This window comes from Pinus tabuliformis, chromosome 2_1, assembly GCF_031772625.1.
Source record: "Pinus tabuliformis cultivar Carrire ecotype Pingquan chromosome 2_1, CPIR1, whole genome shotgun sequence".
In the NCBI taxonomy this organism is placed as follows: domain Eukaryota; kingdom Viridiplantae; phylum Streptophyta; class Pinopsida; order Pinales; family Pinaceae; genus Pinus; species Pinus tabuliformis.
Window position 1 is genome coordinate 668,839,827 of NC_142299.1, and position 11,642 is coordinate 668,851,468.

Here is an 11,642-nt window from a genome sequence, read left to right on the forward strand (position 1 = left end):
TAGAATATCAGTCCCATTTGGGGATGGTCAGGCCTAGTCATGAAGTTGATTTTTAGTTTATTAGTCTTTCCATCATGTGTTTAATGGATTCTAGAAGTTACAACAAGTTCTAGGCAGTGTCCGGAATTCTAGGCTAGAAAAGTGTCTTAAATTCCATAGACGTTGTCATAGGTCTGTTGGGAAAAGTCCCTAGACGCAGGCATGTAGGTTTGTGGGAGAGTCTAGAGGTCCCTGGACGCTAACATGCCCATAGCATGAGAGTGTCTAGAGGTCGAGAGGTCTAAAAACTCAGTGGGACCCATGAGTAGGATGCATGGGTGGTTGGGTTGCCTTCTGGGAGTGTTGTTGCTGATGTGGAAGGTATGGTTGATGTGTTTCTGTCGATTCCATTTCCTTAAGGTCACCAAGGAGGTTGAATCCTATCATAGAAGCCTCTCATCACATGTTCACCCCCGTTGGTCGATTACCTGGGTAGATGTGGGAGGAGGGTGGTTACAGCCCTGAGGAACCTACCCTGTAATTTTATTATTGTCAAGTTGAAGATGTGTTAGTCATTTCAAGATTGTTAACTTTTCTCGAATTTTTCTAGTAAAGGCATTAGAATAAAATTCTAATACAGTTAAAGATATTTGACCTATTAATCTTGGGATCTCCTCGGTAAGGTTGTTTTCACTCAAGCTAAGATACTGGAGATCCTTCAACTTGTCCAAATGGAGCTGGAATGCTTCCATGCAAAGAAGTGTCTTGCAAATCAAGATGCATCAACGACTCCACATTCAAAGCTATTGTTTTTAGCAATATTCGTTGTGACATTCACTGAGGCCATTGCTAAAACAAAATCATTAAGAGCCTTAAGCTACATTTGGCGCATTTCTAAATTAGATCTGGAATGAAAAATGGAAATTTCTCTGTAAAATGCCTAAATAAAATTTTCACCGAAAATAAGTTCTCAGGTGTAAATTTTTAGGTAAGCCTTGTGGAAATAAATTTTTCACCAAGCTAAATACATTTTCTCGCCAAAGGAAGATTACACTGCTAGAATTTAAAGGCCAACAAATTATGTGCAAATAATGCATGTAACTTTGAAAATGAATAGGTTTTATAGGTTAAATTTTCAAAAAACTCTGGAACCTATGTTGATCTGCGTAATGCGAAGGTCCTCTGAAGGTTAATTCGCCTCGATCAGTCTCCAAAAAAATACAAAGGAAACGAAAGCAAATTTGGACCAAATTCGGATATACACGGTCCAAAATGATGACAAAGTTGTAGAGATGATGATTATCATTGTGACTGACTCAGATTGAAGGCCGAGAAAAGAATTAATCTCACGAGAAAAGACAAGCATCTATCTATTTAACATGAAAAGCCTGATCTGCTCATTCAACTTGTCCTGACGATGAACCACACTAGTTGGTTCGAAACGCGTCGAAAAATGAAATATCTTGTGATTTATGCTGAAAAATCTCTCATAAGCATTATGTTTTCTAACAGTTAGCTACCTGCGCAAGCATCTCCCCTGTGTCCTGTCTCGGTGTCTTCATTGAAATTATCATGGAATCGCTCCTCCCTTCAGGGCTCATTGTTTGGGCTACGCTATCGGGCACCAAATCTAGATGGTGAATGGTGTATGATGATGCGCTATAATTGGTGATATTACCAAATTGAGAATCCATAAGCCGACAATCGTATTAAGGTTTCGTATTAAGGTTGTTTCGTAAGTCGAAAATTGGGTGAGATATTGGTCATATTGGAGTGAGTCGAAGTGGTAGTTCACTATCAATGTTTTATATAATATTTTTTAAATGTTTAAATAAATCTAGGATAATAAATAAATTAATTTGTATTTATTTTTGAAATAATATTTATTATATACCTACGCTCACTCTCATGATTTAGATTTCATATTTCCTCCTTTTAATTTTGGATAATTATCAGGCTCATGTCAACATTAGCATTAATTTCATATTTCATAGTGTGTTTTCTCTACTACTTAAAACAATTATTTAATGTTTATAGATAAAGATTGAAAAGTTTCTTAATAATAGGTGTTCTTCACATTTTGTTTGATTTTTCAGTTTCATGTATTTCTTTTTTCTTATTTAAATTTGAAAAATTGGAACAAAATTCAAGTGATGCCATGTTATTGTTCATAGAAAGGGGAAAAAGTGGGGTTATAGGAAGTAGTTTGGTGGTAAAAAAAATTGTTTTAATTTTTTTTTAGTCAAATTCAATTTAACATGTTTATCTTTGAGGTATAGTAGAGCTTCATTTTCTTCTGCTTCTCTCAACTTAAAATCTAACTCGTGGAAAAAAATTGGGTAGAGATAGCCAACAAGAAACAAGACCATCAAAAACCTATCCCTTAGACCTTGATCCTCTTTTTACCTAGTACGTTGGATCCAATATGAACAATCCTCTTTCTACCCACTCCTCCTACCGACGTTCCTTTGCACCTCTCAGTGCAATTGCTAGTCTTATGTTATATTTAGTTCATGTATTTTCATCAATATTTTTGTGATTAGTTTCATGACAGATTTGTATGTTTTCTCTTCTTCTCTCTTAGCATCAAGCCCTTTGGATCTTCATCCCCAAGATCTAGATCATTAATACAAATTTTGTGAAAAATAGTAAAGTTCTCAAATAAATTTTGTAATTAAAAAATGATTTGCCATTAAAATGATAGATATATTCCCGGATGCGGGTGTACATCATAGTTAATGCATTGGCGGTGTATTGGGACGGCAAGTGGCCAGGCCACATGGGCCTCCGTAATCCCGCACACCATACCATAAACCGAATTAATAGTGCCCATAAATGGCAATTAAGCCGACACTGCAATCAACCTGACTGCGTCTACCCGCCTCGACTCGGATTAATGGCGACCTCTAGTAATTTTCACTCCACCGCCCTTGTCTCTAATCCCTCGCCTCTGCAATGCCATTGCCCACTGGCCACAGCGGAATTGATCTCTCGCACTGCCATGGGCACACGCTGCAACATTCTATGCTGCATTGAAATTGGCCCAGGCAATCATTTTACTTAGAGCATGGTCTGCAATTTCATTCTCCACCCCACGTCGGCTGCTATTCCTTTCTCTGACCCGACCTCTGATTCTGCTGAGCCTTTTCATCACTCTGAGCCTTCTCCCAATAGACATTCTCCTCCCCCTGGTGTCGAAATGCCTAGGACACGCCACAGAATGTGAAGCAGAAGAGGGAGCAGCAGAGGCAGATTGCCTCGCTCTCCACCGTCTCCTGCCTCAGACACCTCTTCCCCCTCGGCTCATCTGACCACAAGCCGATACCCATATACTCGCAGTGGCAGAGGAGGCTCACGAGCTCTCCGTCTCCAACCGATGCATTCCGACTCTCCGCCCTCTGAAATCCCCAGCAGCCCCGCCACTTAGCCCAGTTCACTTACCGCTGCTCCCTGATTCAACCCATCATTACCGCCACCATCTCCATTACCTTCCACGAGGAGCCAGCTACCGGAGGTGGATGCCATACCAGCGAGGAGCTAGACCGGGTCGAGAGAAGATCTCATTGCGCAGGGGCGAAGCAGGACACTCCTTCGGACAAGATTATGGTGAAGGAGAAGGACCGTGACCATCAGGCGGACGATGACACGGAGCAACACCGCAGGAAGAAGACGACATGTATGATTACGGGTGTCCCATAGTTGAGGAACACCCATCGCCGCAACATGACACTTGACTTGCCAGCATGACACTCGACCGGCTACTCAACATGCCACGTGTCTTCGAATTCCAGGTTCCGGGAATTATTTTATCTGGTTTTTTCAGGGCTTTTTTGAAAAACTTGTTGTCATTTGGTTTCTTTGATGTCTTTTCTCACTTTTTGAAAAACAGGTTAGATACTGTGATTAATTGCTAGTTTCCCCTGTAGGGGCAGCAAGATAATATTTACAATTTCATTTTTGAACTGGACTGGTTTCCCGTTATGGGAAGTCACAAAATGTTTTTGCTGATATATGCCTTAAACTAAGGCACAAACATGCAAAGGCCTTAGTGTAACATTAGGTTTCAGTAATGAGCAAAGATCGCGCGCGCTGCTCTGAACCGCGGAGCCGAGAGTAGGTTTGCCGCCGCCACAGTTCTTGGACGCAGCCATGAGCGGACCTGGGGGTGGGGAGTCCGCTCCCACCCCTCCATTATCCTCCGAAGATGCATTTCGAAGACTGTTAACGCAGAAAGGGAAGAAGCAACAGCACTCTGAGGTGCCGAAATTCATAAAAAAGCTCGATGAAATACCAGAGATAGCACTTCCAGAGGAACAACCGATTAAAATTGCTCTTGCGCTGTCTGACAGAGGCCTGGTAGGGCAGTTTATGGGCCGATGGCCGTCCACTAAAACCACGGACGATTGGATTCAGCGAAACTGGAGACCTCAGCTGAAAAACAACGTGATTTGTTATGCTGTAGGACGAGGCTATTTCATTTTTGAATTTACCACCAAAGAAGATCGCGACCTGGTATTCAGAAACGAGCCGTATTTTATGGGAAATCAGGGACTGTATCTCAACAAATGGAGTCCTGATTTTGACCCATCCGTCGATGTCCCCAAGGAGGCGCCGGTCTGGGTTCGCTTACCTAATCTCCCTCTACACTGTTGGAGCTATCAATCTCTGCAGAAGATTGGTAATGGGTTGGGTCGATTCATTGACAAAGCTGATCACAAGGGCCAATATACATGTGCTAGAATCTGCGTGGAAGTCGATTTGGAAGCCGGGCTACCAGAAGCGATCAAACTCAAAGTTGGAGAATGGCAGCACTACCAGAAGTTGGACTACGAGCAGTTGCCTTTCAAATGCCGAACCTGTCATGAGCACGGACACTTCCAGAGAAACTGCCCAAAAGCTCCAACAGGGAACACGGTTGAAGAAGAAGGATGGAAAGAAATCAGAAAGGGAAAGGTTGTTCCAAAGCCTCCGGGACAGAACAACTCCGTTCCAATGGGGAAGCCTCACTTTAACCCAAAAGCCGCTGCTGCTTCTAAAGATGGATCCTCCTCTGGAGAAAAGGTGGATGACAAGGAGACCCAAGAGGAAATCGAAAATAAGGAGAAACAAGGGAAAGTAAACGAAGTTGAACCAACAGTCCCTCCACCCGAGGAGTGTCAGAGGGGAAATGAAGGCAATGAAGAACACATTAGTCTAGCCTCAGACTCTGAGGGAGAATCAGAAGAGAGAGATTCTGAAACTGACAACTCGCTAGTCACTCCAATCAAGATGACTAGAGGGCGGAAATCCAAGAAGAAATAGAGGGAGGAAAAAACTTACATAGATGTCCTCCAAGGTTCCCAAAAAACTCTCAAAGCAATGATGAATACCAGATCTGGGCGCAAGAGTAACAAGGCTCCAATAGGAGCCTCATCTCCCCAAAAAAGTAAATAATGAAATACGTCTCCTGGAACTGCAGAGGTTTAGGTAGCAGGTCGAAAGAGGAAGCCCTGAAAGATATAGTGAGAATATACTCGCCTGAAATCCTCCTCATCCAGGAGACAAAGCTGGAGGATCTTCCTCTCCTCCAATCCAGTAAAGTTTTTTGGAAAAAAGGCCATGGAAGAGCAGTTAGTGCAAGAGGCACCTCTGGTGGAATAGCCACCTTCTGGAACAACGCCATATATGACTTTATTCAAGAAAAAAGCAGCCCTCACTGGCTCTTCATTCAGCTACTCCACAAGGATTCTGGTCAGCAAGTAAGTATGTTTAATGTTTATGCTCCTGTATTGCCAAGCGAGAAAAAAATCTGTTGGAATTCGCTTCATTCATTTCTTTTAGAGCAAAATCCCGAGAATATCATCATTGCAGGTGACCTGAATGTCACCCTTGCTCTTGATGAGAAAAAGGGAGGCTCCATTGTCAGGGATCCTGCCAGAGAATGGGTTGAAGATATAATGATGGGTTGGGACCTGGAGGACATTAAACCTTCTTCAGGTAAATTCACTTGGTCCAATAAAAGAATAGCCCCCAATCACATTGATGCCCGTTTGGATAGATTCCTTGTCTACTCTTCTTTCCTAACCTGTGGTCTTATGGCAACCTCTAAAATTCTTCCAAATCTCACCTCTGATCATAAGCCCATTCTTCTCGAGCTTTCCCTGGATTGCAATCTAGGCCCCATCCCATTTCGGTTCAGCCCTCTTTGGATCCAGCAAGAAGGCTTTCAAGAGGTGGTCTCCGATTCTTGGAATAGGCCCGTCCATGGTTCTCCATTCTTTGTGTGGGAAGAGAAAATCAGGGTTCTAAAAAGAAACCTTAAAGATTGGGCTAAAAGACTGCAATCCCCCACAGCCAAAAGAAAAGAAAATCTAAACAGGCTCGCTGCTCATCAGCTAGATATGGAGCATAGTCCTGTTTCTCAAAGCCTGCTACTAAAAGAAGTCGAGCTCCAAAAAGAGGTTCATAGATCTAGCAGGGAGGAGGAAGAATTTTGGCGACAGAAGTCTAGGAACCTTTGGCTGCAGTCCGGAGATAAGAACACCAGCTTCTTTCATAAGCAAGCCGAAGCCCGAAAGAATTTCAAATCAGTCTCAGAGATTCATTACCAAAATACTGTGATTAAGGATTTCGAAGGCATTAAGAGAGCTGCATATTCCTTCTACCAAGATCTTTATTCGGCTCCTGAAGAACCAGCTATTGATCCCCATTCCTATCCGATCGATTTAATTCCCAAATGCGTCAAGGATTCGGACAACGCCATGCTGACAGCTCCGATTAGTATGGAAGAGCTAAAGGATGTTCTGAACAACATGGAGCCTGATAAAGCCCCAGGCCCAGATGGGTTCTCTGTCAGGTTCCTTTTGACTTGCTGGTCAACAATTAAAAAAGACCTATTGAGGATGGTCAGAAAATCCCAGAATTGTGTAAAGCTAGGCGGTGGCATCAACTCAGCCTTTCTCGCCTTGATCCCAAAAGAGAAAGGCGCCTCAGACTTCAGCAGATTTAGGCCAATATCCTTGTGCAATTCCAGTTATAAGTTGGTCTCCAAAATAATAGCCAACAGGCTGAAAAACATTTTGCCAGACATCATCCCTGAAAATCAAGGCGGATTCATAAAAGGAAGAAAGATTTTGGACAACATTGTGCTGGTCCAAGAAGCAGTTCACTCTAGTTGCCAAAGAAACGAGAAAGGTATGGTGATTAAGCTCGACTTGGCTAACGCATTTGATAGGGTGAGACATGAATTTTTGTTTGCTGTGATGAAGAAGCTAGGCTTCTCAACAGACTTCATAAACTGGGTGAAAGCCTGTATTGCCTCACCTTGGATCGCGCCTTTGGTCAACGGTCGTTCTACTGACTTCTTCCAAGCTTCTAGGGGCCTGAGACAGGGATGCCCTTTGTCTCCGCTCCTATATGCTATCCAGGCCTCGGTGTTTAGTTTCCAACTAGATCATAACCAGCAAAATCAAACTCTGCCTGGCCTCAGAACTACTCACAAGGTGAAAGACATTAATCATGCCCAGTTCGCCGATGACACTTTGCTGCTTGGAGGAGCCAGCATAATCTCTGCCAGACATTTCAAGAGGGAACTGGACATTTACAGGTTGATCTCGGGCAGCAAAATCAATTATCGAAAATGCTCTATCTATGGCTGGAACTGTTCGACCAAAGAGCTGTCTGACATTGCAAGACTTTTAGAAATGGATGGAATTCGAAACTGGGAGTCATTTAAATACCTCGGGACTCCAATCTTCAAATCTAAGCCTAAAGTTGCTCACTGGCTGCCTCTGCTCGATAAGATAAAGAATAGAATCCAAGCTTGGGGTGCCTCTTGGCTGAATAATGCAGGGAAAGTCATCCTTATGAAATCGGTTCTAATAAGTATGCCTCTATTCCAAAACTCTATTCTCCTTGCCCCCAAAACCTTTCTCAGCAAATTGGACAGCCTGTTGAGAAGATTTCTGTGGGAAGGTGGGAATAACAATGATAGAAGGATCCATTTAGTGAGCTGGGAAACTCTCAAGCGACCTTTTTTGGAAGGAGGCCTCCATCTGCGTAACTTGGTTGCCCAAAATCTTGCTTTGGGATCCAAGATTCTGTGGAATTTAGTCTCTGGAAATACTAGCTGGAGTAAAAGAGTCATTTGGAAGAAATACTTCCAAGGGCAGCGCTTGAGATGCCTGGATAAGCCTCCAAGAATTCTAAAAGGCTCTCCAATCTTCAATCTTTGCAATGCAGCTAGGGAGCAATTCAGCCAAAACCTTTATTGGATCCCTGGTAATGGTAGGAAAATCAAAATCTGGGATGATTCGATCTTGGGTGACCAGCCAATGAACCATGTGGAAGGTCTTGCAAACATCAAAGATTGGCTTCAGTCTTGCAATCTGCACACATTGTGGGATATCTCAAATTGGAAGGAAGCTCCTGATAGAACCTGGGATGGTTGGAACCTGGGGGAGGTCCCCATAATGCTGCAGGGGGAAGCTTCTTTACTATTAGATATGCTCCAAGGTAAATCTCCTTCAAAGGCCACTGCTAAAGACAAAAGAGGTTGGGGATCCATCTCTGGCCATTATACTGTTTCCGAAGGTTATAAAAGAACTATGGTTGTCCCAAATGCTCCTCCAAATCCAGCCCAATGGAAATTTATATGGGATTTCCCAGCTCTCCCAAAAATCGACTTCTTCTATTGGACCGTTGCCCACCAAAGCATTCTTACCAGAGATAACTTACGAAGAAGAGGGATGGAAGGACCTTCCAGATGTCCACTCTGCTGGTCTGATGAAGAAACTATCAGTCACCTAATGTTGCTTTGCCCCTTCGCTCAAGAAGTCTGGAGGGGAGTTCTGCTGTTAGAGCCAACTAACCTTGATTTTCCAGATAACATCCCTGCCCTGTTCAGAACTTGGGCCAGCTTATCTCCCTTCTGCCTTAAAAATAAAAGTCTTCTTAAAACCAGTTGGATGTGGATCCCTAAATTCATTTGCTGGAAACTATGGTTGGAAAGGAATAACAGAATTTTTCGAGAAGAAAGTTGCACTGCAATAAGAGTTATCTCAAAAATAAAAGCTTTGCTGGGCGAGGCTTTGGAAGCCAATACTTCCTCAAGGAACGAAATGAGTCTGGTCAAAGAAGAGGAGAAATGGTTCAAAGAATTGGTTCCAAATCTGAAGGAAAGGCCCTTTCATCCTGTTTCCATACATGCCAATTGGGAGATTAGGCTGGAAGAACTAGAGTTCATTAAGTGGAGATCGGCCCTGGATGATCAATGTTTATTCTTCGATGGGGCCTCTAAAGGAAACCCTGGGGTTGCTGGCAGTGGTGGAGTTCTATTGAGTCCTGGAGGTTCTCCGGAACTGAGATTCCATTGGGGTCTGGGAATTGAAACCAACAACAGAGCGGAGGCTCTTGCATTGTGGCAGGGGCTGACAATGGCGATTAAAAGAAATATCCTTTCTCTCTCAGTCTTTGGAGATTCAAGACTTATCATCCAGGCCATGCTACACCCTAAGACCTCCCATCAGGTTCAGTTAGCCACCATCATCAGAAAAATCAGGCTATTACTGCCCAAATTCAATAACATCTCCTTCTACCATATCTTAAGGAACCTCATTTCCCAAGCTGATATGGAGGCCAATCTTGGCTCCCTCTGTTCTCGAGGATCCCTGGTGGTCAACTCAATTGAATCTTCTTGTTCCATTCCTTAAAATACCTGCTGTTCGACCCTCCTATCCTTCCTGAATTAAGGGCTTCCTATTCCCCCCTCTTTCCTGCTCTTCGGGACCTCTGCTCAAATCAAACTATGTAATCCGATAATTCAAGCCTGATATCAGCCTCTGTTTATCGACCTCTGTTTATTGTTATGCTCCTGCTTGCCCTCAAAGGAACCTCAAGGGCGCATCTCAGTTTCAGCTTTGATCTTCACCCCACTCTCAATCCTGAAGGCTAGGTTCAGCATAAACAGAGCCTCTCACTTCCGGAAAGCAGCATTCACTGTTCTACCCAAAACTTGCGTTGGAGCTTCCAGCTGATGAAGCAATCTCTCCAAAGCGTGGTCAATCAGGTTCCTACGCCATTGATGCTCTTTGGAACAGCAATTTCAAGATCCGCAGGAAGATCAATAGCATCGATGCTCTGTGGCTCAGCAAGTTCAAGCTCCGTTTGAAGTCCTCTGGCACTGTGCGACGTTTCATCTATTCCAACAGCCAACACTAAGCGATCTTAAGTCAAAGTCGACGTAGCTTAATTCTCTGTCTCAGAACACCGGATGGACTCGCAAATCTCCGGATTAGAGGCGAACATTCTCTTCTCCATTAAGAATTCTCCAGATCTCTGTCTATGAATCTGCAGAAATGTAAAAGCACGCGGTAGCTTGTTTACCGCCCAAATAAAACTAACCGTTACTGTCGCAAAAAAAAAACATTAAGTTTCAGTAATAGAATTTAGCATAACTTAGAAAAAAAATAAAAATAAAAAAAAATGATAGATATATATATTGCAAGAAGTATGATAAATTAAAAAAAAAATAAAAATAAATATATATATATATATATATATATATATATATATATATATATATATATATATATATTTATAAATACACTTATTTTAAATAATTTTTATCAAATAATTTCTAATACTACATTTAAATATTATTATAAAAAAATTATTAATCCAAATAAATTAGAACTTATATTATAATATCATAAATACTTTATCAAAATTTTATAAATATAAATAATATACATTTCTACCCTTTTCCAAAATCCCAATTCACTAAATTTTCTATTTATCTATCCTCTATCCATAAACTTTGTTGATATTTTCCAATAAAAAAAATATTAAACTACCTTTACCTTTAAAAGTATTATCTTAGATCGTCCTAAATCTAAGATTATGGTGAAGGAGAAGGACCGTGACCATCAGGGGGATGATGACACGGGAGCAACGCCGCAGGAAGAAGATGACATGTATGCTTACGGGTGTCCCATTGTTGAGGAACACCCGTCGCCGCAACATGACACTTGACTTGCTAGCATGACACTCGACCGGCTACTCAACATGCCACGTGTCTTCGAATTTCAGGTTCCGGGAATTATTTTATCTGGTTTTTTCGGGGCTTTTTTGAAAAACTTGTTGTCATTTGGTTTCTTTGATGTCTTTTCTCGCTTTTTGAAAAACGGGTTAGATATTGTGATTAATTGCTAGTTTCCCCTGTAGGGGCAGCAAGATAATATTTACAATTTCATTTTTGAACTGGACTGGTTTCCCGTTATGGGAAGTCACAAAATGTTTTTGCTGATATATGCCTTAAACTAAGGCACACACATGCAAAGGCCTTAGTGTAACATTAAGTTTCAGTAATAGAATTTAGCATAACTTAGAAAAAAATAAAAATAAAAAAAATGATAGATATATAGATTGCAAGAAATATGATAAACTAAAAATATATATATATATATAAATTTATAAATACACTTATTTTAAATAATTTTTATCAAATATTTTCTAATACTACATTTAAATATTATTATAAAAAAAATTATTAATCCAAATAAATTAAAACTTATATTATAATATCATAAATACTTTATCAAAATTTTATAAATATAAATAATATACATTTCTACCCTTTTCCAAAATCCCAATTCACTAAATTTTCTATTTATCTATCCTCTATC

General features: G+C 41.3%; 1 protein-coding gene across 1 annotated transcript; it reads left to right on the forward strand.

Moving 5' to 3' along the window:
• Window positions 1-5,918: 5,918 nt before the first annotated feature.
• Window positions 5,919-10,176, forward strand: LOC149202373 (uncharacterized). Its single transcript, XM_089401572.1, has 3 exons — window positions 5,919-6,814; window positions 7,193-9,485; window positions 9,949-10,176. Exons 1-3 carry the CDS (start codon window positions 5,919-5,921, stop codon window positions 10,174-10,176), a joined length of 3,417 nt encoding a protein of 1,138 aa, XP_089257698.1.
• The last annotated feature ends 1,466 nt before the right edge of the window (window positions 10,177-11,642 follow it).

Coding starts and splice junctions, on each gene's coding strand:
- LOC149202373 (XM_089401572.1), top strand. CDS start 5,919: ATGGGTTGGGACCTGGAGGACATTAAACCTTCTTCAGGTAAATTCACT. Junction 6,815..7,192: donor CCAGATGGGTTCTCTGTCAG/GTTCCTTTTGAC, acceptor CGCATTTGATAG/GGTGAGACATGAATTTTTGT. Junction 9,486..9,948: donor ACCCTAAGACCTCCCATCAG/GTTCAGTTAGCC, acceptor TCCGGAAAGCAG/CATTCACTGTTCTACCCAAA.